Source organism: Zeugodacus cucurbitae, chromosome 3 (genome assembly GCF_028554725.1).
Source record: "Zeugodacus cucurbitae isolate PBARC_wt_2022May chromosome 3, idZeuCucr1.2, whole genome shotgun sequence".
NCBI classification, from domain to species: Eukaryota; Metazoa; Arthropoda; class Insecta; order Diptera; family Tephritidae; genus Zeugodacus; species Zeugodacus cucurbitae.
The window spans coordinates 22478564-22500135 of record NC_071668.1 but is presented as its reverse complement, the minus strand read 5'-3'; the positions used below and the strand labels follow the sequence as shown (position 1 = coordinate 22500135).

The following is a 21572-nucleotide window of genomic DNA, read 5'->3' as shown; positions in this document are numbered from 1 at the left end:
TACCTACGTTGCAGTCTTATCACGAGTTAAAGAATTTTGATTACAATCTAATACAAATAAGTTGTAATCATTAAATGTGTGTGAGCAAAAGAACATTAAATTTGTTAGAGTAAATTGATTATTGTGCTGTATATTTATAGGAGCAGGAAAGAATACATACAAAATTTGCCATATTTAGCATCCAATATATGTGATAATGGTGCCAGAAACTCCTTCCTCGGTTATTTAAATTTAGAAAATATAATAGACATCGAAACAAATCGAGGTAAACCTTAATACCAATAGATGACTTGATATGAAGGATCCTTGATCCAAAAATAGTCGAAATCGGTTAATACTTTTCCATAACTTCCGTTTATGGAATGTACGACTTCACTACAGAAATCGTGCAAAGCATTTTATACGAGTACCTTCGGTTAGACCTCATAAACCGTATTTACTGATTTCAATAAAATTATTGAGAGAACACTTCGGTTAGCAGATAATTTCAGGTTTTGGGCCGGTCGACTGACCACCAACATCGTCTGATATCACACCGTTAAACTGTGGGGATATGTAAAGTCTAAAGATATGTAAAGTAGCTCCAACATCACACGTGTCAATCGCCATTTAAGCTTGAAGGAGTCATCGAAAATTGGACTCAATGGATGGAGCATCTGAGACGTAGCCGCGGCCAACATTTGAAAGAGTAAATCTTAAAAAATAAATGCCAAAAAATGCTCTTTGGAATGATAATAAACATTCCCCATTAAATCTGAATTTTCAACATTTTTAAAAGGTAGCGAACCTCGGAATGAATGGCTCCTGGAAATATGTTAGATTTTTATGGCAATAGCTTTATTTAAATTTAGTTAGGAAAGCTTTGTGAATCACACAATCAATAAGTTTTCAGGTAGTACATATCAACCATAATCTTGTGGTGACCACAACAAGTTGTAAATTACTTTACTGGTACTAGTATGAACCGAGAACATAACTCGCATTTTTTACGTATTAACTGCTAATGAGTTGTCAATTTTCAGATTTCGGTCATAAATCTAACAGTCGAGAATTTGTATTTAATTTTTGTGGGATTTCTAAGATTGAGGGTAATCTTATATTGACGTATGTCAAATGGTTACCTAACTACTTCGATATTAGTTAATAGGATACAACAGATCTTGCGGATATCTCATTACAGTGGTTAAGCTCTTTCTTCAGTGATACTAAATTTTTGTTTCTATAGAGTTTAAACAAACTTTATTATTGTGAATGGCTCAAATATGAAATAACTGTCAAATTTGACATTACAAAATGGCATACACTCGGCTCGAAATAACGATCGTTCAACCATCTTATTTTTGATTCGTTGAGCGAAGTGTACTAGAGAATACCTAAACCTCAAAAGACTCTCAACCAGACACATTTGTTTCAACTCTAAAAAGTACATACATATATGAGAAATACAAAATAGAAAGGTAATAGCGATTAGCTATGTCTTGTCTATAGACTCGATATATATAATAGTAACATATCTTACCCTTCCTTTTGAATTAAATCTAGAGTGATTTCTCCACTAATTTGATATATTTAAAACTTTAGTAATTGAGATAGATAGATCGTTTTAGATAGACCCTAGAGGTTAGGCATTCTATTCAGCGGAAAATAGACACATATTTTGAAACAATTTTCAATCTTTTTTCAAACGTTTAATTTATTTTGACATAAGAAGTTAGTACAAAGTGTAGAATGCGCTTTGGACACGTGCAATCCAGTCGACGTAAGCGGAAACGCGTGTGTAAATTGATGGCATATTACCAGAACCGCAGGGAATATAACCCCAGGAAACAATGCCGATCAGTTCGGATGCTACACCGGAATGTTCCTGAACTAGAGGACCGCCGGAATCGCCATTGCATGCAGATATACCCTTTTTCAGTGAGCTCGTGCAAATATTGGTTGGTTGGATGGGTGCATTCTCGGCGAGTTGTTCCTTGCATTCGTTATACTCAATGAGATCAATTTTAACGGTTTGCAATACCTTGGCGGCATTAAAGTTGAAAGCCTTCACTTGACCCCAGCCATAAAGAGTAGCCTCTCCGCTGTGGATTTCTTCGTACTGTGGCAAATTAGCGGGCTGCACCCATTCATTGTACTCCAAGGGTTCCGAAATGTGCAACAGCGCAATATCGTAAGGTCCAACACCACCGGTATAACTTTCGTGCACCAAACCGAAATCGACTACACGCGATTGGGTCTTCTCGTCAATTTCGGCGCGTACGTGCAGACCAGCAACAACACCCATGCCAACAGGCTTGGAAATGCAGTGGGCAGCGGTAACGATCCAATCCTTAGCGATGATGGTACCACCACACAAGTGAGAGTGTTTCTCTGCATTATTGCTCAGAGACACAATGTAGGGAGCTGAGTGTGGGACAGCATCTTCACCCTTAATAACGCGACCAGTTGGCAAACTGGGGATGAAATTTTGTATGCTCGACGCGTTGGCGCACGCCACGAAAAGGGCCAAGATAATAACAGCTTTCATACTGACGAAGGTACAATCACTAACTAATGTTCGAACTTGAATTTAATCCGGTTTATATACTTAGGTATCAAATCATAAAAACTGGTAAAGCCTATATGAATAGATTAAACAAGCTTATCAATTTATTTTCGGCGTAAGCACGAAACACGAAGTGATTGATCAGCCGTAATTTAATTTGTGCTATTCACATGATTTACTACAGTCATTCTAAAATCATAATAATGCGATAGCGATTAGAAATCACAAGAAACCCGTATAAAAATGACTTTGCACCCAGTTAAAACTAATTTTACTTCAGTTTATCGCACGTTGTATCAAGTGCTTCTAAACTAGATTGTGTTGTTTGGGAATCACAGGGTTTTACAATTTGCACTAGGTCATCATAGGAAATTTCCCAGCGCATAAACGCTTTTGTAGAAACCCTCTATTACATAATCTACAAAGAGTATGAAACAGATTTTGTTTGAAAATTTATTCAGAAGACTTCAGCCAAAAATTTGGAGCACTTAGTGTTAGTTTGTCCTGAACATATTTACGAAGTCCCGTCGAACTCTCAATTATGAAAGATGTGTCCGCTAACTAAGGGCCGTTAGCGGAGTGGAGGATAACGTGAGATCGAGATCTCGGATTGGTAGGGGTCCGGCGATTGAAGGATCGCGAGATACTTGAGACTGTAGACAACCCAAAGACTACGTTGTTTATATCATGCTTGATATATTAGGCATAAGGAAAGTGTTTACGAGAGAGGTACTGCCACTGGTATACTCTAAAGATCAGTGGAGTTCACAAGACGGTCACATCGCATGGCAAAGTGATGGTCAACCTTTTCCGAGGTTCACAAGCTGTGATCTACATCGATGTGTCAAGTGTCCCTAAACGGTCCTTGTGGAGGATAACGTGACAAAAATTCGTGATCTCGGATTGGTAGGGTTCCGTCGATTTGATAGAGCGCAAGATAGTTCAGACTGTAGACTACGTTGCTTATATCATGCTTGTTATATTGGGCATATGAAAACTGTTTACGAGAGAGGTACTGCCACTGGTATACTCTAGAGATCAATAAACAGTCGCAATAGTGGAGTTCACAAGACGGTCACACCGCATGGCAAAGTGATGGTCAACCTATTCTGAGGATCACAAGCTGTGATCTAGATCGATTATCAGGGTCAGAGGCCACTACCTATTTTTCAGATCCCAGAAAACGTAATTTTCAGGTGGTATATAGAAGTTAAAGCATCGCTGCGTTAAATATATCAAGCTGAAAGGAGATTAGGTTGAGAAATAAATCACTATTTTTAGAAATTCTCGTTTGTCATTTGCGAACTTATCGGTACTTATTTTTAAAAACAATTTTTTTTTTTTTTAATTTTATTCTATTAATACAATAGATTAAGAAGTCTTATCAGCATTGAAAAACCCAGTACAACTTTGAAAAAAAAAAAATACTCGTACTAAGGTTGCCATAAAATTCAAGAATATATTCAGTGGCAATAAATTTTCATTATAATGTATATAAATCTATATGTTGTAATGGGCAACATTAACTGTTTTTGTCACGGTGACATGTTGTTGTTTTACAGTTCGTTGATTTCGTAAAAAAAGAAGCTCCCGAGTATACATACTCATATGCTATGCTAGCGATTTGTCTATTTTTAACGGTGTTGAGGGTTGTTATGCTCGTTGGAAGTTGTGCGTACAAAGCGAACGCCAGGAATAACAGCATTCTTCTAAATAGACAAAGAAACCCGTTTAATATGTGCCATAAGTGCTATGAGCCGGACATTGCCCAGAGCTGGGTGCCACTGTGGGATTAGCAAATCGCTGATTTCACACAATATAAACGAAGGGTGTACATATCCATATATATGTATATATACAGATGTACATACATATATACAAACACGATATATGCATTTGCGTTGCACGTGTATCAATCTACTTTCAACATCAGCTTACGTTGCGTCCTTTGTATGACCTTACACGTAAAGTGAAGCGTAAAACGGTGGGGACGAACGTATTTTCACTGTAGCATGAAATTGCTTTGCATTTACCGTTATTATTGCAGTTATCACTTTTACCTTCGCGCGTAACACACTTCATGCACATTATATACGATGTACACATGTGTATGTATGTATGTTTGCTTCATCGTTTGCATTGTGTAGTTGCGCTAGTGAGCGTAATGAAATGCACTATATTTGCGTTCGACCAGCGACTGCGTATTATAAAATTTTCATTAAAGTGCGCACATATGCGCATATACACACAGATAGCTGCATATATACCAACAAAAACAACTCATTTCTCTGCGTCACATACGAGTATATTGATGAGCAGCTCATAAATGCTTAAATTTAGCGGTAAAATGTATTTTTCCTGAAGCTGAAAATTCCTGGAAAAATTTAAACTAGTCCTTTAACAATAGCGAACTTGTTTAACTCGTCTGGAGGTCAACAAAATGTACCTACGTGGCCTTAGAACCGATGATAACCTTCTAACTCTTGTTTAACTCGTCTGGAGGTCAACAAAATGTACCTACGTGGCCTTAGAACCGATGATAACTTTCTAACTCTTGTTTAACTCGCCTGGAGGTCAACAAAATGTACCTACGTGGCCTTAGAACCGATGATAACTTTCTAACTCTTGTTTAACTCGCCTGGAGGTCAACAAAATGGACCTACGTGGCCTTAGAACCGATGATAACCTTCTAACAAATTCCTGTCATATTAGTGATTTATTCAAGTTAGGAAATAAAAATTCAGTCTACTCTTGAGAATACTGTGGATGGACCAATAGTCCGTAGCCCAATTCGACCAACCGGTAGTCATCACCATCCCGACTGATAGGACAGTTTTCGTTTTCTTCCGAACAGTTGCGACAAAATGAATACACTGCGGGCCTTTGGTTTCTGGTGTGTACTAGTGGATTCATATTTTTGTCAATGGTCATCAACTTCCCGACTGATAGGACAGTTTTCGTCTTCTTCGGAGCAGTTGCAACGAGATAATTCCATTGCGGGTCTTTGGTTTCTGATGTATACTATTGAATCCATATTTTGTGGACGGTCATAATCTTTCCGGCCGATAGGATAGATAGATAGGATAGGACGTCTGTGAAGTGATCTCACTGTGCCGTTGGTTTTACGGATTCGGTTGAAATTTCGACAGTAGCCTTCAAATAAAAAACATTTCCACATGTCCGTATTGAAGAACCCGTTTACTCTGTTCAATTGGGGAAATTCGCCCAAAGCTCTGAGGTGTAGCCTTAATACTATACTACCATATTTTTCATTTATTGGTGCGATATCAAGCATAATTTCATTTTAAAAGCTTATCTGATAATCACAACTTATCACGCAGACTGTTATCGACGTATGTGTATAGCAGCATATAAAAGCTATAACAATTGGATTAGCACCGTAATTAGCTCCAAACTATTTAAAAAGCAACGATGAAGTACTGCTTGCTTGGACTTTTGCTCGTCGGCGCGGTATACGCCAAACCAAACACTTCAGTTTATGAAGATTTGCCCGCGGCTAAAAATTTCCTACCCGAATCACGTATTGTCGGCGGTGAACTCGCGCCTAAATCGTTGGCCACTTCGTATTTGGTTTCGCTGAGCGCATCTTCCGTCGCTTACGCACATGTCTGCGCTGGTGCCATCATTGCCAAGGAATGGGTGCTGACGGCGGCGCATTGTCTGAAGGAATTGGGTAATTCAACTGCTGAAATTGTTGGCCTGCCGGTCTATGCCGGTTTAAAGGATCGTTCCAATGTGGAGAATGCACAAGTACGCAATATTGATTTTGCTTTCACACACAAACAATTCGATGCCAGTCACGAAGACTCACCCGATCTAGCGCTATTGCACGTATCGCCAGGTTTCCACTTCAGTGCCAATGTGAGTGCCGTATTTTTGCCACACCGCAACGAGGTATACGCTAACAAAACCGGTGTGACCTATGGCTGGGGTTTAACTAATCCTGAGGCAACCACATATGTCCAGGAATTGCAAGTGGCCCGTTCGGAGGTGTTGTCCAAGGCGCAGTGCAGTGAACAATTGCCAGCCGATGCGCCACTGGGTGCTAATCAAATTTGCGCCAAGACCTCAGCTTGTTTGGGTGATGGTGGCAGTCCATTGGTGCACGAAACGAAAGGAGGCTCTGAGTTGGTGGGTATTACCTCGTGGGGCTACCTGCCATGTGGTGTCAACGATCGTCCGACGGTCTACACTGAGGTTTCACGGTTTATTAAGTGGATTGTGGATGTACAATCGGCGTACTATATCTTGCATTAAATGAGTTGTGTTGTATTTCATTAAAATAAAATTGTTGTTGTATATAAATGTGTTTAACAAGTTGTGTTACTTTGTACTAGACTATCTAACTGTACTTAGCAGATTTGAAAAAGGCGCCATAAATCATGGTATTAAAATCTAAATGGCGACAATGCCGTATTAGTCGTCTGGCTTATGGATTAAATTAGTTAATTGAAAATTTATGGCGTAACAATAAACTTCGATGAACATGGTGATATTAACTTCGACATTGGTCTTCATACAATAGTCATTCTAATGTGCGTTACGTAATATTGGTCTATATTTATTCGATTTGGTTTCTAAGCGTGCAAAATAATAAGCCAAATGGGATGAGTGAGGAACTAATGAGGAAAGATCATATATACGTTTTCTCGACATCTTTCTTCATATTTTTTTATTAAAAAAAAACGTATTCTAAAAGCATTGAACAATCAATCTAAATCCAAATAGTCGACTCTTCTGATCTCAGTCCAAATAGTTTTTTTATCTCATAGCCCCTTTCGTAGTATTTGCATTGCCCTCTCTATTGTTGGGTTCTAAAACACCGAGCAATATTAGGTGTGTAATACCGAAATTTTTCGTGACTTGTCGTTTAAAAATTTCCATATCTTTGTAGACATTTTTCTATCGAGTAATCTATACTTTTAGTTCGATGACTGATTTAAAAATTCCTGACGTTTCGATGGATGGGTGTAGTGAAAACGTGTATTTCGTGTATAGACAGACAAAGACATAACTTTTGAAAGACAGATATAAATTTTGAAAAATTGGTTGTTGAGATATACATATAGCATTCGTAAGATCTTATCAGCATCATATGATAGTTGAAGGGGATGAACCTACTGGACCTTCAAACAAACCAGCGAAAATATCAAAAAAATGCTGAAAATTATTTGGATAACCGTAAAATGATAACACTCTAATGATATAAAATCGAATTGGTGAGACCAATTAGAAAGTTGGGGAATATGAAAGTACACTGTCTGAAATCTACAAAACAGATGACAAAATTGCTTGAAATTAGTGACATATCTACTATATCATCGAAATCTATTACAGCAATGAAGGCTTGCTGTTCTTGGACCTCAAAGAAATGGTCCCTGGAAAGAAATCACTGACACTGGAACACATTTGGAAGCAAAAACAACAATACTATCCTTACCGTCTTGTCTTAGACAAACCCTTGCATCTACAATAATCTAAGAAAGTGCATATACCAAAGCCAATCAAAGTTCAAAATCTTACAACCGTTCCCACGACAGTCGCTTCTACGTAACTGGAATAGACCCGGACTTTTATCCGGCCAAGGACTGTCAAATCGGCAGCATTTCTCAAAATTATTTGGGAAATATTTTATGCTGCTACAACAATTGCCATTGGTATAAAGGACCGCACTAGGAAGGGCCATATCAGGATGTAATTTGTTTTTGAAAAGTAGGCGTGGTCCCGCCCCTAATTTAGTTTTATGTGAATATCTCGCAAATCAATAAAGCTATATCAACCAAACTTTCTGTAGTCATTTCTCTTACGTGCCCCATCACACACCATGAAAAGAGTTGAAATCGGATAATAGCCACGCCCACCTCCCATAGAAAGGTTAGGTTGAAAATTACTAAAAGTGCGTTAACTTACAAACGGAAAACGTTAGAAACACTAAATTTTACAGAAGAAATGACAGAAGGAAGCTGCACTGTTTTTTACAAACTGGAAAATGGGCGTGGCGTCGCCCACTTATGGGTCAAAAACCGTATCTCAGGAACTACTCGACCGATTTCAATGAGATTCGGTATACTCGTAATACTTTCTTGATACCCTGATAGCACGGATGGAAAATGAGCGAAATCGGTTCACAACCACGCCTACTTCCCATATAACTCAATTTTTAATTCCATCTGATTCCTTCACTTTATAATACATCCATGTGGGACCATTGAAGATAGCGAAATAAAACTTTACGCAAATACTGTATTTGATCTGTGACATCACTTGTGGAAAAATTGTCGAAATCGGACTATAACTTGTCAATGCCCCGGATATCGAATATGAAGAAGTGCCTTATGGTAATTTTTAACCGAAAATATGGGTAAATCTCTTAGATAATGTGATGCAATTCAGAGGAAGTTTTTTTCTTCTAATAGTGTGTCTCTGTTCCAAAAATTATTAATATCGGGTCATAACTTCTCCTAGCTCCCATATACATAATTATAGGGTTTTCAAAAATACTGTGGGCTTAATAGCTTATAAATCGGTTAATATGTGAGATATCTTAGCAAAATTAAGTGAGCGTATAGTCTTGAATATAGTGTACCTTGGTGCTGAAAATGAGTGAAATCGGTTCAGGAATTACCTCAGCACTCGAACACTTTATATGACGATTTTCGTTATTCTGTTGGACCGAATATATGGGTCAAATTGTGTGTTGCACCCGAACTTAGTCTTTCCTCACTTGTTTTTAACATAGTTTAAATCCTTAAGAATTATGCTTTAATATAATTTCAAGGCTTACGCGTGGTGTGGTGTGATTTTCCGTAGATAGCATATTCATTTCACCATGCTTTAACCGCAATGGCGGCCGGGGCGTATGAGTGACATATCATTTACAAGCTCACATTACAAACGCTGATTCGATTGCGGTTAGCGACAATTGTAATTAAATTACTATTTACATTACACTGGCAATACTTGCATCAATGAGCTTAATTAAACATTAAACAGTTTATTAATTCAAATAATACATTGATAATGCCCATTATTAGTGGTGAGCAAAATGGAAATGCGAAACTTTTTATGGCTAAAAAGTGTTTTCTGTGGACCACATGTGATTGATGGCATTTGGTGTATGACGATAGATAAACGATAGTTGGCAATTTGATATGGAGGAATCCTTTTTTTATTTTTATTTTTATTTTTATTATTTTACAACGAAAACTGTTATTAACGTTCGACCATAACTGTCATGTTCACTAAATGCATAACTGCGACAAATTAATATTATTAATAACACAATGCAATTCAAATTTCGTGCGCAACGTGGGAATTGTGTATAGATGGCATCTATACACTATATATGATAATTATATAATAATAAGCATACATACATACCTTCATATGCGTATAACGCGCTCTTGAAATTGTTTTTGTAAATTTTTTTATATGATAAAACCGTGAAACAATTCACTTTTTTTCCTCGGCGCCTGCTGGTTGCACACATACTCACATACATACCCACATACCTACATGCACATGCATCGTTAAACAAGCTGCATGTAATTGGTTGTGCTGTATTTAAGCATACAACATGAATATTTTATTTGACATGAAAGTGAAATGTTAAAATTACAATTGAATTTACCCTCGCCGGTGTTATGTTTTAATAATTCACAAAGCAAATGTCATTATGGTTCGAATTTGCAAATGAAGGAATGTCGATAAATGACAAGCTGTACTTGAGTAAATATTTGTATTGAGCGGACAATAAATTGTTTTAAAGATAAGTGGTATCTGCACTGGGTTATTGGAGACACATTTAACATTGTTCAATAGGAATATCGATACTTGCCTAAAGATCTCAAAATGTATTTAAAATTGAAGCTGAAAAAGTGTACTTAATAGAAACGGGGATCCATTTCGAGGTTCCCTACTTAAAAACAAAGAAAATTCAAATTTAAAGGGGAATGGTATTATCATTCGAAAGAACATGCTTAGGCATTAATTTTTAAAGATTATCTCTTTCAAATGTTAATCGCGGCTACATCTCAGATCGTCCATCCGTTGAGTCCAATTAAGTCCGATGACTCGTTCGAGCATTTCTACTGGTAACTGACGAATGACACGCGGGATGTTGTGGTCCATGGCGGGGTTGTCCGCAGAGGCCTTAGACTTAACATATCCCCACAGGTAGAAGTCTAACGGTGTGATTTCACACAATCTTGTTGGCCAATCGACCGGCACAAAACGTGAAATTATCTGCTCACCAAAGTGTTCGCTCAATAACTCCACTGATTGATGCGATGTGTGGGAAGTGGGCGCCGTCCTGTTGAAACCAAATGTCGCCGAGATCACGAGGCACAATTTCAGGCATCAAATAGTCGATTAGCATGGCGCGATAACAGACGCCACTGCAGGTTACATAGATGTTTTTTTAAGAAATAAGAACCGATTATTCCACCGGCCCACAAACCACCCCATACCTTTGTTTTTTCTGGATGAAGTGGTAGTTCTCAGGTTACCCTTCGTCCCAAATTCAACAATTTTGCTTGTTTACATACCCATTGAGCCAGAAACGGACCTCATTGCTGAACAGAATTTGGCTCGATGACGTCGGATCTTCTTGGAACTTCGCAAGAGTCCATAGATCGGAGCGATGGAAAGTCAAGCGGCTACAGTTGTTCTTGCACAAGCTCTATTTTAAATGCTTTCAATTTAAGATCTCACCGTAAAAAGCGCCAAGTCTTTCCATACGTCAGCCCGAGTTCCTACCAACGGCGCCGAATCGACACTCCGCGGTCTTCGTGTACACTCTCAACTACGGCTGCTATATTTTCTTCACTGCGTGCTCGACGTGGTCTCTTCGGTCGAATATTATCCAATAATGCATGCTGGGTCTCAAGATGGCTGATGGTTTTGCGAATAGTACGCTCAGTAGGCCGATTATGTTGACCATAAGTTGAACGAACCGCGCGAAACAAGCATTTCCTAAAACCCAATCAGCTGTTTGGAACTGATTTAAATACTTTCGTTTCACAATTCCTTGAGTAACAATCTTTCAAATGACTTTAGTAGTTTTTCTGTTTTAATCTCTAAAATTGAAACTCTACTCTCCTGTAGACAACACCAACTACATAGAAATCCAAAAACAAAAAACAAATTATCCCTTTATCACATTTTGCAGCACACTAGCCATGCAAGTATGCCTATACTTGAGTATTTGTGTACCAGAATGAAGGCTGAGTGTCGATATTAAGTGCACCGGAGTCACCGAGTCAAGTGTTGCTACTTGTGTGGATTAACTTTTCAATTGCCTGGCTTGCAGCATTGTAACTGTTTGTGACAGCTGAGATCAGCGAGAGGCGCGTGTGTTCAAAATAGGTGATTGTGTGTTGACCTACATGTAGGCAATTACACCGCCCAAAAAGCACTTAAGCGCACTCGAACGCACTTGAATAATTACCGCAACACTCGCACCGCTCGCACGGCTGAAATATGGGCGAAAATGAAGTTATGTTACTGTTGGAAAAATTTCATTTTTTTTTGTGTCATTTCGCAGAACATTTTCATCAAGAAGAAGTCCATTGTGGGCTTTCCACATTTTGTTGGCTGCCGCCTACGAACGTTTGATGGACGTCCACGTGTAGGTTTCGTTTGCTGTTGAGTGTCACGCAACAATGTTGCACTTTCATTTTCAATAAACGGACATAATCAACATAAAGAAATTGGTTGTAAAGAAACGAGAAAATGGTGAAGCACAAAGCATTCATTTGTACAAGAAAGGAGTGCTGAAAGGTTGTTAAAATGAACAACACGGTCGCCTGTCGCTCGGAATGACCTCATACAATTTGCATCCATTGTTTTAGATTGCCTTCTCATGTCAGAATACAACAAAAAATCGAACAACAATGTAGCCGAATAGCATAGCTAATAACAGCAGTATTGCAAACAAAAGTGAGAGTTTTCGGTGAAAAAATTGGTATGGAAAAAGGTTGTGAAGATAATAAAGAAAGGAACAATGAATTTCAAATCTTTTTTTGGAGGGTTCGAATATTTGGGTGGTTTCCTTAAGTGTAGCTTAAGTCGACTTAAAGTAAAAATCATAAATGACATAGGTAAGGTCCTGAAGCACCTAAAAGTATGAAGTTCATTTAGGAAAATAACATTTTGCTTCGAAAATATTAGATTTTGTCGCTGTAAAACCTTTCACTGGCTTTTCTAATGACTCAGTGGCTCTCCTAAGCTCTTATGAGCTCTTCTGTGCTCCGCAGGCTCTCAGTGACTCTCCTAAGCTGCTAGGAGCGCATTTTGGCTCGCCTATGCTCTCATGGGCTATTTCGTAGTAAATAAACCAAATTGTAGATTACATATATCTGTGTGTGTAACATAAGTCACTTCTCCATGTGATCTCAGACTTCTACCGTCATAAAGTAGTGTATAAACTGTAAAATATACGTAATAAGAAGATCTGATGAAGACTAAGCCCAAGAGGAATAAAACATTATTTACTATTTCAAATTGTAGGAATGAAAGTAAGTGTTTTATATTGAGATTTCCACAAAAATATCTTATAATTTTTTATCGTCCGAAATTAGTATTAATATTAGACGAATTAATAAGTCACTTGTACTTAAACGAGGTCAAACTGGTCCATATATCTCCGAATGACTTGTATCCTTGAATATTTCGGGTAATATATATTTCGGATAATATTATAATCAATGTGAGATCGCTTATTTGCCTAAGCATTAGGTACAGAAAATTGGGAAATGGGGTCACAATCTTGATTGTTGCGTGTTTAAGAATCTCTGATCGCTATAAGACAGACAATTTGCTCAGATGCAACCGAATAACGCTCTCTCTATAAGACATTCATCATCCCCTCCTCATGTATGGAGCGGAAGCCTGAACGAGTATTCCTTAGGAGCGTTCGAGAAAAAATTTCTCCGAAGGCTTATTGACGCAGCCAAAACCGACACATGGTTGTTGTCCCAACTTGTTGATGATGATGCAACTGATCTGAGATCTCATTGAAGGCACGTGACACCTCAGTTGACAGTTTTGAACATGCCAGAAACTTTTTCCGTTCCCGAACGTCAAACGTATGAACTGTGTGGCTTTCTTCTCCTTTCTTTCACTTTCCGGAGCACTCCTTTGATTTGATATGAATCCACTACAAAGATTGGTTCAGAACGTATAGGTTTTTGTGCCTGCCGTTTTTCCAAAATGTGGTTTGAGATCTCGCCTACTTTAACGGTCAATATGAGGTAGATGATATTCCTTACTGGCATGTCCATGAAATCTTTCCTCTTACTCCAGGAAAATTAGCGACTTGATCTTGTAAGCTGTTATTACCTGAAGTACTTCTTGGCTAAAGATGGCGATGCACTCTTATGATAGAAGAACTGTATGGTAATCTCTAGACAACTACTTATAGCTAATATCTTAAATAAAAATACGTTCGAAATGGGGCCCATGACCCGCAAGAGTCCGATTCGCGGTACCATTATTCGCGTTTCAGTACCTTATTGTACTGTATCTTTTTCGGACCGTATGTGTAACACACTACGTTAAAGAGTTCATACATAAACTATTAGGCTTCGTGTATTCGAAAGGAGTCTTATGCGAGTTGCAGGTATTTCTTAGTAATTGAAAAATAATATTAAGCGTAATGAAATAATACGATATTTTGTAGTTTAAAAAGTTGTTTTTTCTGAAAACCACTTCACCGTATTTGAGATGTCTGGAACGCATTCGACCTGTCAGCTTCCGTGTGCAATACCCAGAAGTGGTTACACACGTTTTCCGGCGTCTGCAAACGCTCGAATATGAAAGCTATGAAAACGGATATACACTCTCAAATACATTTCCTCAGCATTTAAAGCTATACATGCATATATGTTTATATTTTTTTCATTTGCTGCTTTTACGCCAAATTATACTCATATGTACTCGTACGTGGATCTGTAGACATGCTGCGTTTCACATTTGGCGAATTTTCAGTCTTTATTTACAAATGCATTTAATTGGAATTTCGTAAGATTTTCCCGTATCGGTTGTATCGCCGCTACGCTTTGTCGGTTGGCTTCGTTTTATTTACACAGTCATGTCTGCACGGTTGTGTGTGTGTGTGTGTTAATATGCCCCAAATAGCGCAGAGTCTGCATGCTGAGACGATAAATCAGACATTATTCGACGTTCATTTCATTTTCAATAATGCCAAAAAAAAATCCAATTGGAATTAATGTGAGAAAATTCGTTGTTGAAAGGCGATTTTGTTCAATGGATTTATTAATTTTTGGCATGAAAGTAAAACGTGTCGTTCGTATGCCAAGAGCGCAGAGGGGTTAGACGGCTACACTCATTATTGAACTGCAACAATGCACATATATATAGAATTGTAGAATTCTTTTTTTGTAGTTGCCACATTTTTACATGCATCATAAAAGAGAAGACTTTAAACGTTTCGCTAAATTATTCACACAGCTGTACATAAATTTGAATAGTACCGTAGTACTAGATCATCTCACGCGATCTCTGTTGGCAACTAGTGTCATTAACCTTTTTCGGGTGGAAGGTAATTGCCCCAAAAGGGTACGTGTTGTTTGTGTATTTAATATTCAAAATGTAAGAAAACTCAGTGGCATGAATGAGTGATGTGTCAATAACCCGACATAGCGGAAGTTTCGAAAATGAATTATGCATGTATTTTCGAAAAGAATGCATCAACTGTAAGCAATATTCCAGAAAGACATTGTTGTAAACTACTTAATGTTAAAAGCGTCAGTTGAGCAGAGTATACATAATTTATGATGGAAGTATTTCGAATGGCAGCTGTGGAGCTTTTCAAGTGTCATGCACGGTTTGGAAAAATAATCTCTTTAATTTTTAAATATTTATAGAAACACACCAACAAAATGTTTAACCAAGTTGCAGTTGGTGGTAATCTCATCGTACTCAGCTTAATTGGTTCCTGTTTGTGTGAAAATATATTTTATTAAAAGCTTTCACTGAGCTTTTTCATGAAGCTTTCACATGAAAAGCTCAGTGAAAGCTTCAAACACAACTTTGCGCTAGAGGTTTATATATGGAAAGTTCTACCACTGACCGAGTACTAATTCGGCCTTCATGCTAAATAATGTTTTGTGAAAGTTTTCACCGAGTTTTTCATGTGAAAGCTTGAAACACAATATCGTGATTGAATTCTATGTATGGAAAGTCGGTATCGGCAGTAATTTAGACGTTACCTTCAAGCCAAAAAATATTCTACGAATGCTTTCACGGAGCTTTTTCATGTGAAAGCTTCAAGCACAACATAATGTTAAAATTTTATGTATGTAAAGATATACCACTGACTCAGTACTAAATCGGCAATATTTTAAGGAGTTATCATGATGCTGATATATAAAGTTTAATAAAATACGAAATCGAAAAACAGCTGATTTATTGAAACAGTTAATTGACAAGTGGTAATAAATGGGCTTGTATTTCTACGGTAATTTTTTTTCTTATTTCTTAATTTCTTTTTTCTTTGCCTACCGAGCTAACCAATGTCGCTAATATAATCTTAAATTTGAAACAATCAAACAACAGCTAAGACAATAAAAATGGAATTACGTAATAAATATCTGTTCTGAAGTCTTCTTTGACATGTCTATGGAAGTAAATTGCATTAACTCGTGTTTATTCGTCGTTGAAAATCTGCTTATATGAATCTTATGTCTTCTACTAAATCTTCTATAAATATTTATTTATGGCAAATTGATTAGGACGATTACTAAACGAAAAGAAAATGATGAAACTGTCTTGAATTATTTTATCTTGTTTGTTTAGTTTTATTTATGTATTTTTTCATACATATTTTAATGCTATTCAGCTAACGGTTGCCATCGTTACATTTTATATATTTATCTTTGCGACAATTTAAGTAGAATTATAAATGGAATATATTGGAACACTGCCATTCGCATATAAAAATTAAGAAGTAAATAAATAGCTCTAACTATCCAACAAAACTCATAAATAGCCGATTAATTATATATTTCAATGAGCTAACTGAGAAAGCCTACAATTGTATTTCATCATCTTCTAAAACTGATAAACATTACGCTTACATCTCATGGCATATACTCTGTGCCAAAAAAATAAGGTGACATTTGAATTTAAACTGCGCGCGTCGAAGGATTTGGAGAATTATTTTTTTTTAGGTTGGTAGTACTGTCAGTCACATTTATGTCAAACTTCATGTCAAAATATTCATTAGATTTGGCGCGCTTGAGGCCCAAAAAATCCTTCAAAATGGTATTGGCTGAGCCTTTCGATATGCCAATTTCATCAGCAAGGTCTCTAATTGTTATCGACGGTTTTTCAACAGCAAATCTTTGATTTGTTGAATGTGAGCTTCGTCGGTTGAGGTTGATGGTCGCCCTGGACGCTTTTCGTCTTCGACACGTTCACGGCCGGCTTGGAACTCACTATATCACTTGTAAAAATTTTAGACATAGCCTCATCACCAAAGGGTTTCTGCACCATTTTGATTGATTCCGTAAACAAAATAATGCAAATTCTTTGCTCAACAAATTTCGACATCGCAAAAAACGAAAAACTCACTTTTAGCAGCTCACGACACGTATCTCAAACTCTAATGAATATTTTGACATGAAATTTGACATAAATGTGACTGACAGTACTACCAACCTAAAAATAAAAAAAAATCTCCAAATCCTTCGACACGCGCAGTTTAAATTCAAATGTCACCTTATTTTTTGGGCACAGAGTTATGTATTAAATCATAAACTATTCTACCAAGTTTTATACATAATATTTTGTTGAAGACGTCTGAGTATAGCACAATTTATGTACAGAAGCAGCTTAGTTATGTAACATTAACTAACACAAGTGGGCAAAATGTATCCAGAGTAGACCCACCATAACGAATTTCAGGATCTCCAGTACCGTACATTTGTCCGTCCAAGTGAGGTGCATGAAAAAATGTCCGTTCAAGGGAGGTGTCCGCCTAAGAGAGGTTTCTCTGTACATATTTTCTTCTAATCCGTCAAGAATAGAATGTTACACCTGTTGCTGAGAACTATTCGACCCACAGCTTTCCATGCAAACCTTCTAGTTTCTAACCACCATCTGTGATCTTTAATGCCGAAGTTATTATGGCTAAACAATGAAGTCTTTCCCCTCTGTCACTGTCATATGTCGCAAAACACTTGGAATCAGAGCTGAAAAGCATAAATGTATTGATCTAATGACTAAGTGACAAATTTACGTTGATGGAAGGTTTCTTCTTGGTTTTACTTTTATAGATATGTATATGTAAATAGATAGATTATAGAGTCTGAAGCAATTTGAAATTTCTTTGCAAAGAATTGCTTTTAATGGATTATAATTATAAAAGTAGTAACAACCGTCGCATTCCAATATTTTTCAGGAGGTCTGATCTTAGTTCCAGTCAGTTCTTTTAACAAATAGACAATTTTCTGAAGCTTTATTTTCTCGTTAGCGAAAAAAGTGTGCGTAATTTTTGAAAATTCTTAAAAGAGGATTCCTGGTATTTATATCAATATTCATAGCACGGCTTTAACCCTTAAATGCATGGCCTACCATATATGGTACATGCGACTTAACTAACTGCAACTAAGACTTCGGAATCCGATAAAATTAATCTGTATGGCAGTTTGATTTACTCACCGTAGATGTCATAAATGCTAACGGTTTTCTTTAAATTACCGCAGCTTTTAGAAGTTTATACTCAGTTGGCAGTGACCTAACGAAGTGGTCGAAAGTCTCCAATTTGGGGCTGAACTCATGCAATTAAGGGTTAAGTATAATCCTGCTTGACATCTAGCTGCTTTCAATCTTTATATTCACAAAATGTATTTTACTTTCTAGACATTCAATAAAACTTGCAACTTTCATACCACACAGTCTTAAAGCAAATACTCTTCATTTAATTTAATTTCAGGACTCAGGCACTGGCACACCGGTCACCATGCGTGTGGATCCCAAAGGATACTATTTATATTGGATTGATCAGAATAATGAGATGGACATTTTGGACATAGCGACCATACGCGACACACGCACCGGTCCATATGCCAAGAAACCAAAAGTGAGTAAATTTTTGGCAACAATTTTATTAAATTGAGTGATGACTTTACTATACATATGTGGTTCTTATTAATTACAATATGTGTAGGTATATTCCCCACATAGCTCGTACATTTAATTAGCTTGCATAGGAGCGACAATCAATTATCTCTAAGATTTATTGAGGGTAGCACATCAAACAAAGGATGAATGATATTTTGTGAAGTGTGGGATATACTGCAGAAGAAATGTCTATATTGGGTGTCTGTAATTATAGCAATAACATGATGTTGGCTGTGCTATGTCATTAAAATAAATAAAATTATGTGTATGGAGGAGGTGTCAAATATTCTTACAATCCTCTTCAGTTTAAATAACTAAATTAGAATGTAGCTATTTCTTGATTAACTTACCAATATTTAATGAGGGGAATGGAACCAATTTACTGACTTACCGATAACAGAATAATAGTTGTCCTGGAACTTAATTGTAAATTATTTTGTGGTAAATACGAGCATCATATACGGATATTCAGTGCAGTCAGAACGTTTAAAAATCTGTAAGATTAAAAAAATTTGAATTATTTTCGAAGTAATAAGGTATACTTAAACATATTTATTTATTCTTTTTGGAGATATTGAATGAGACTATTCCTTTCATTCTATTCGTTAGATAACTTTACTCAATATAAACTATAGTCAACTTTCTTCTAGGTATTTTGAAAATAATAAAAACAAGTAAGGAAGGGTTAAGTTCGGGTGTAACCGAACATTTTATACTCTCGCAATTAATTGATTTAATTTTATTAATATAATACACAATTTGACCCACATATTCGTCATATATTTCATATATGGGAGTTAGGTGAACTTATGACCCGATTTCACGTATTTTAAACACGGAGACATATTATTAAAAGAAATATATTCCCTCGAATTTCTTTAAAATATCTGAGAGATTTACCTATATTTTCGGTAAAAAAAATTAGAACCACTGATGTCCTCATGTTATATATATGGGGTCTTGAAAATTTATGGTCCGATTTCGACGATTTTTAGACTAGAAATGTAGTATTTGTGCAAAGCTCTGCTCCGATATCTTCACTAGTGCTTGCTTTATAGATTATAAAGTATACGATTCAGATTGTCTTCAAAGTTCTGGTATATAGGAAGTAGGCGTAGTTGTGAAACGATTTGGCCTATTTTCACAACATATCATTAAGACTATTACAAACCAAGTTTCATTGATATTGGTCGAGTACTTTCGGAGATATGGTTTTTGACCCATAGGTGGGCGGAGCCACACCCACTTAAAATTTTGTATACCAATTTGGGTGTAGCCCTTCTGTACCTTCTTTATAATGAAATTTAAGTTTTCTGTTGGTTTTTCCTTACTGGATTAAAGTATTTTTAGTAGTTTTCAACGTAACTTTTGTATGGGAGGTGGGCGTGGTTATAATCCGATTTCCTCCATTTTTGGGCTATATAAGGAAATTCCTGAAAAAAAAATACTCCTAAAACTTGCGTTGATATAGCTTTAGTAGTTTACGAGATACATATGTACAAAACACTTAGTAGGGGGCGGGGTCACGCCCACTTTCCTAAAAACATTACATCCAAATAGGCTCCTTCCCAGAACAATCCTTTGTACCAAATTTTCATTCACAGATTAATTTATGGTTTAGTTATAGCTCTTTATGTAATTTCGGTTATCGTCATTTTGTGGGCGTGGCAGTGATTCCGCCCATCTTCGAACTTAACCTTCTTATGGTGCCAAGGAATACGAGTTCCAAGTTTCATTAAGATATCTCAATTTTCACTCAAGTTACAGCTTGCACGGACGGACGGACAGACAGACATCCGGATTTGAACTTTACTCTTCACCCTGATCATTTTGATGTATATAACTTTATATCTAACTCGTTTAGTTTTAGGATTTATAAACAACCGTTATGTGGACAAAACTATTATACGCTCTTTAGCAACTTTGTTGCGAAAGTATAAAAATAAAAATCACAAAGTAATTAAATACTATTCAACCAAAAGCCCAACAAAGCGTACTAAAGTAGCTTAACTAAATACTAAATAGTAATTAAAATACTAAATACCCATTGATAGAAGTATATTTGTTTACCTAAATGTATATTAACAGACCAGATCATACGCTGCCCGATTGGCGTCGACGGCAATTTAACTATAAATAAATCATTAGTAAACAACATTCGCTTTTAATTTGCTCGAACACTTCTGGTGTTACACTAGTACGACTCTATTTGCACATAAACTAATATACACAGACATTAACCTGCATAGCACCAGCACCAACATCCCTCACACCTACGCGCAGCAAATATTGATATACCGAAGCCATTTCAAAAACATATTCAAGTTCCATGAACTGAAATTCATTAAAATTCTATATGGTTTTAACAACCAACACAAAGTGGAGGCGGAAAAAACCAAAATTCGGCCAGCACACTGTAAATAAGTCGTGATTAATTACATTGTGTCATTATATAATACGCGTATAAATATAGCCTAAACCAGTGCACAACAGCGCCGTGTGCTTTTGTTTCACATTGTAGGCACAAATAGCACAATTGCGCCCATAATACTGGCCATAAAAATAATATCTCAATTTACCAGAGGCCAATGCGGCAACAGCAGCAACATCAGCGCAACATCTGCCGTTAACTTCAGCCTCATCACTTTAATATAAACATTTTAATATATCTACATTGTATACGCATATCCTTGATTTATGCGACAGCGCAAATATACTAGCTGCTCGCGATTTTTATTTTAGCCATTAATTAACGTCAGGTGTAAATCTATTGCGACTTTTTAACTTTAAAAAATATATTAATATTATTGAGCGAATTTAATAATAATTAAATTAAGGAGAAGAAGCTAAAGCGGTCATA

The 21572-nt window shown here is 36.7% G+C and overlaps 3 protein-coding genes across 7 annotated transcripts in view; 2 read left to right on the top strand and 1 right to left on the bottom strand.

Annotated features, from left to right (window-relative positions):
• Positions 1-21572, top strand: part of LOC105216642 (1-phosphatidylinositol 4,5-bisphosphate phosphodiesterase classes I and II) — a 107698-nt gene that overhangs the window by 45845 nt on the left and 40281 nt on the right. For all 5 annotated transcript variants that reach the window (XM_054228147.1, XM_054228148.1, XM_054228144.1 and 2 more), the window contains exon 3: positions 18525-18671. In XM_054228147.1, the coding sequence (XP_054084122.1) occupies positions 18525-18671 (147 nt within the window). The remainder of the gene's footprint in view (positions 1-18524; positions 18672-21572) is intronic.
• LOC105216640 (lectizyme) lies at positions 1674-2564 on the bottom strand. The gene has a single exon (XM_011191237.3). It carries the CDS (start codon positions 2525-2527, stop codon positions 1712-1714), a length of 816 nt encoding a protein of 271 aa, XP_011189539.3. The 5' UTR covers positions 2528-2564; the 3' UTR covers positions 1674-1711.
• On the top strand, positions 5928-6883 carry Gpl_2 (lectizyme). Its single transcript, XM_011191238.3, has one exon. It carries the CDS (start codon positions 5978-5980, stop codon positions 6821-6823), a length of 846 nt encoding a protein of 281 aa, XP_011189540.2. The 5' UTR covers positions 5928-5977; the 3' UTR covers positions 6824-6883.

What these genes read in the sequence shown, in the direction of transcription:
- LOC105216640 (XM_011191237.3), bottom strand. Translation starts at nt 2,527, where the DNA reads ATGAAAGCTGTTATTATCTTGGCCCTTTTCGTGGCGTGCGCCAACGCG.
- Gpl_2 (XM_011191238.3), top strand. Translation starts at nt 5,978, where the DNA reads ATGAAGTACTGCTTGCTTGGACTTTTGCTCGTCGGCGCGGTATACGCC.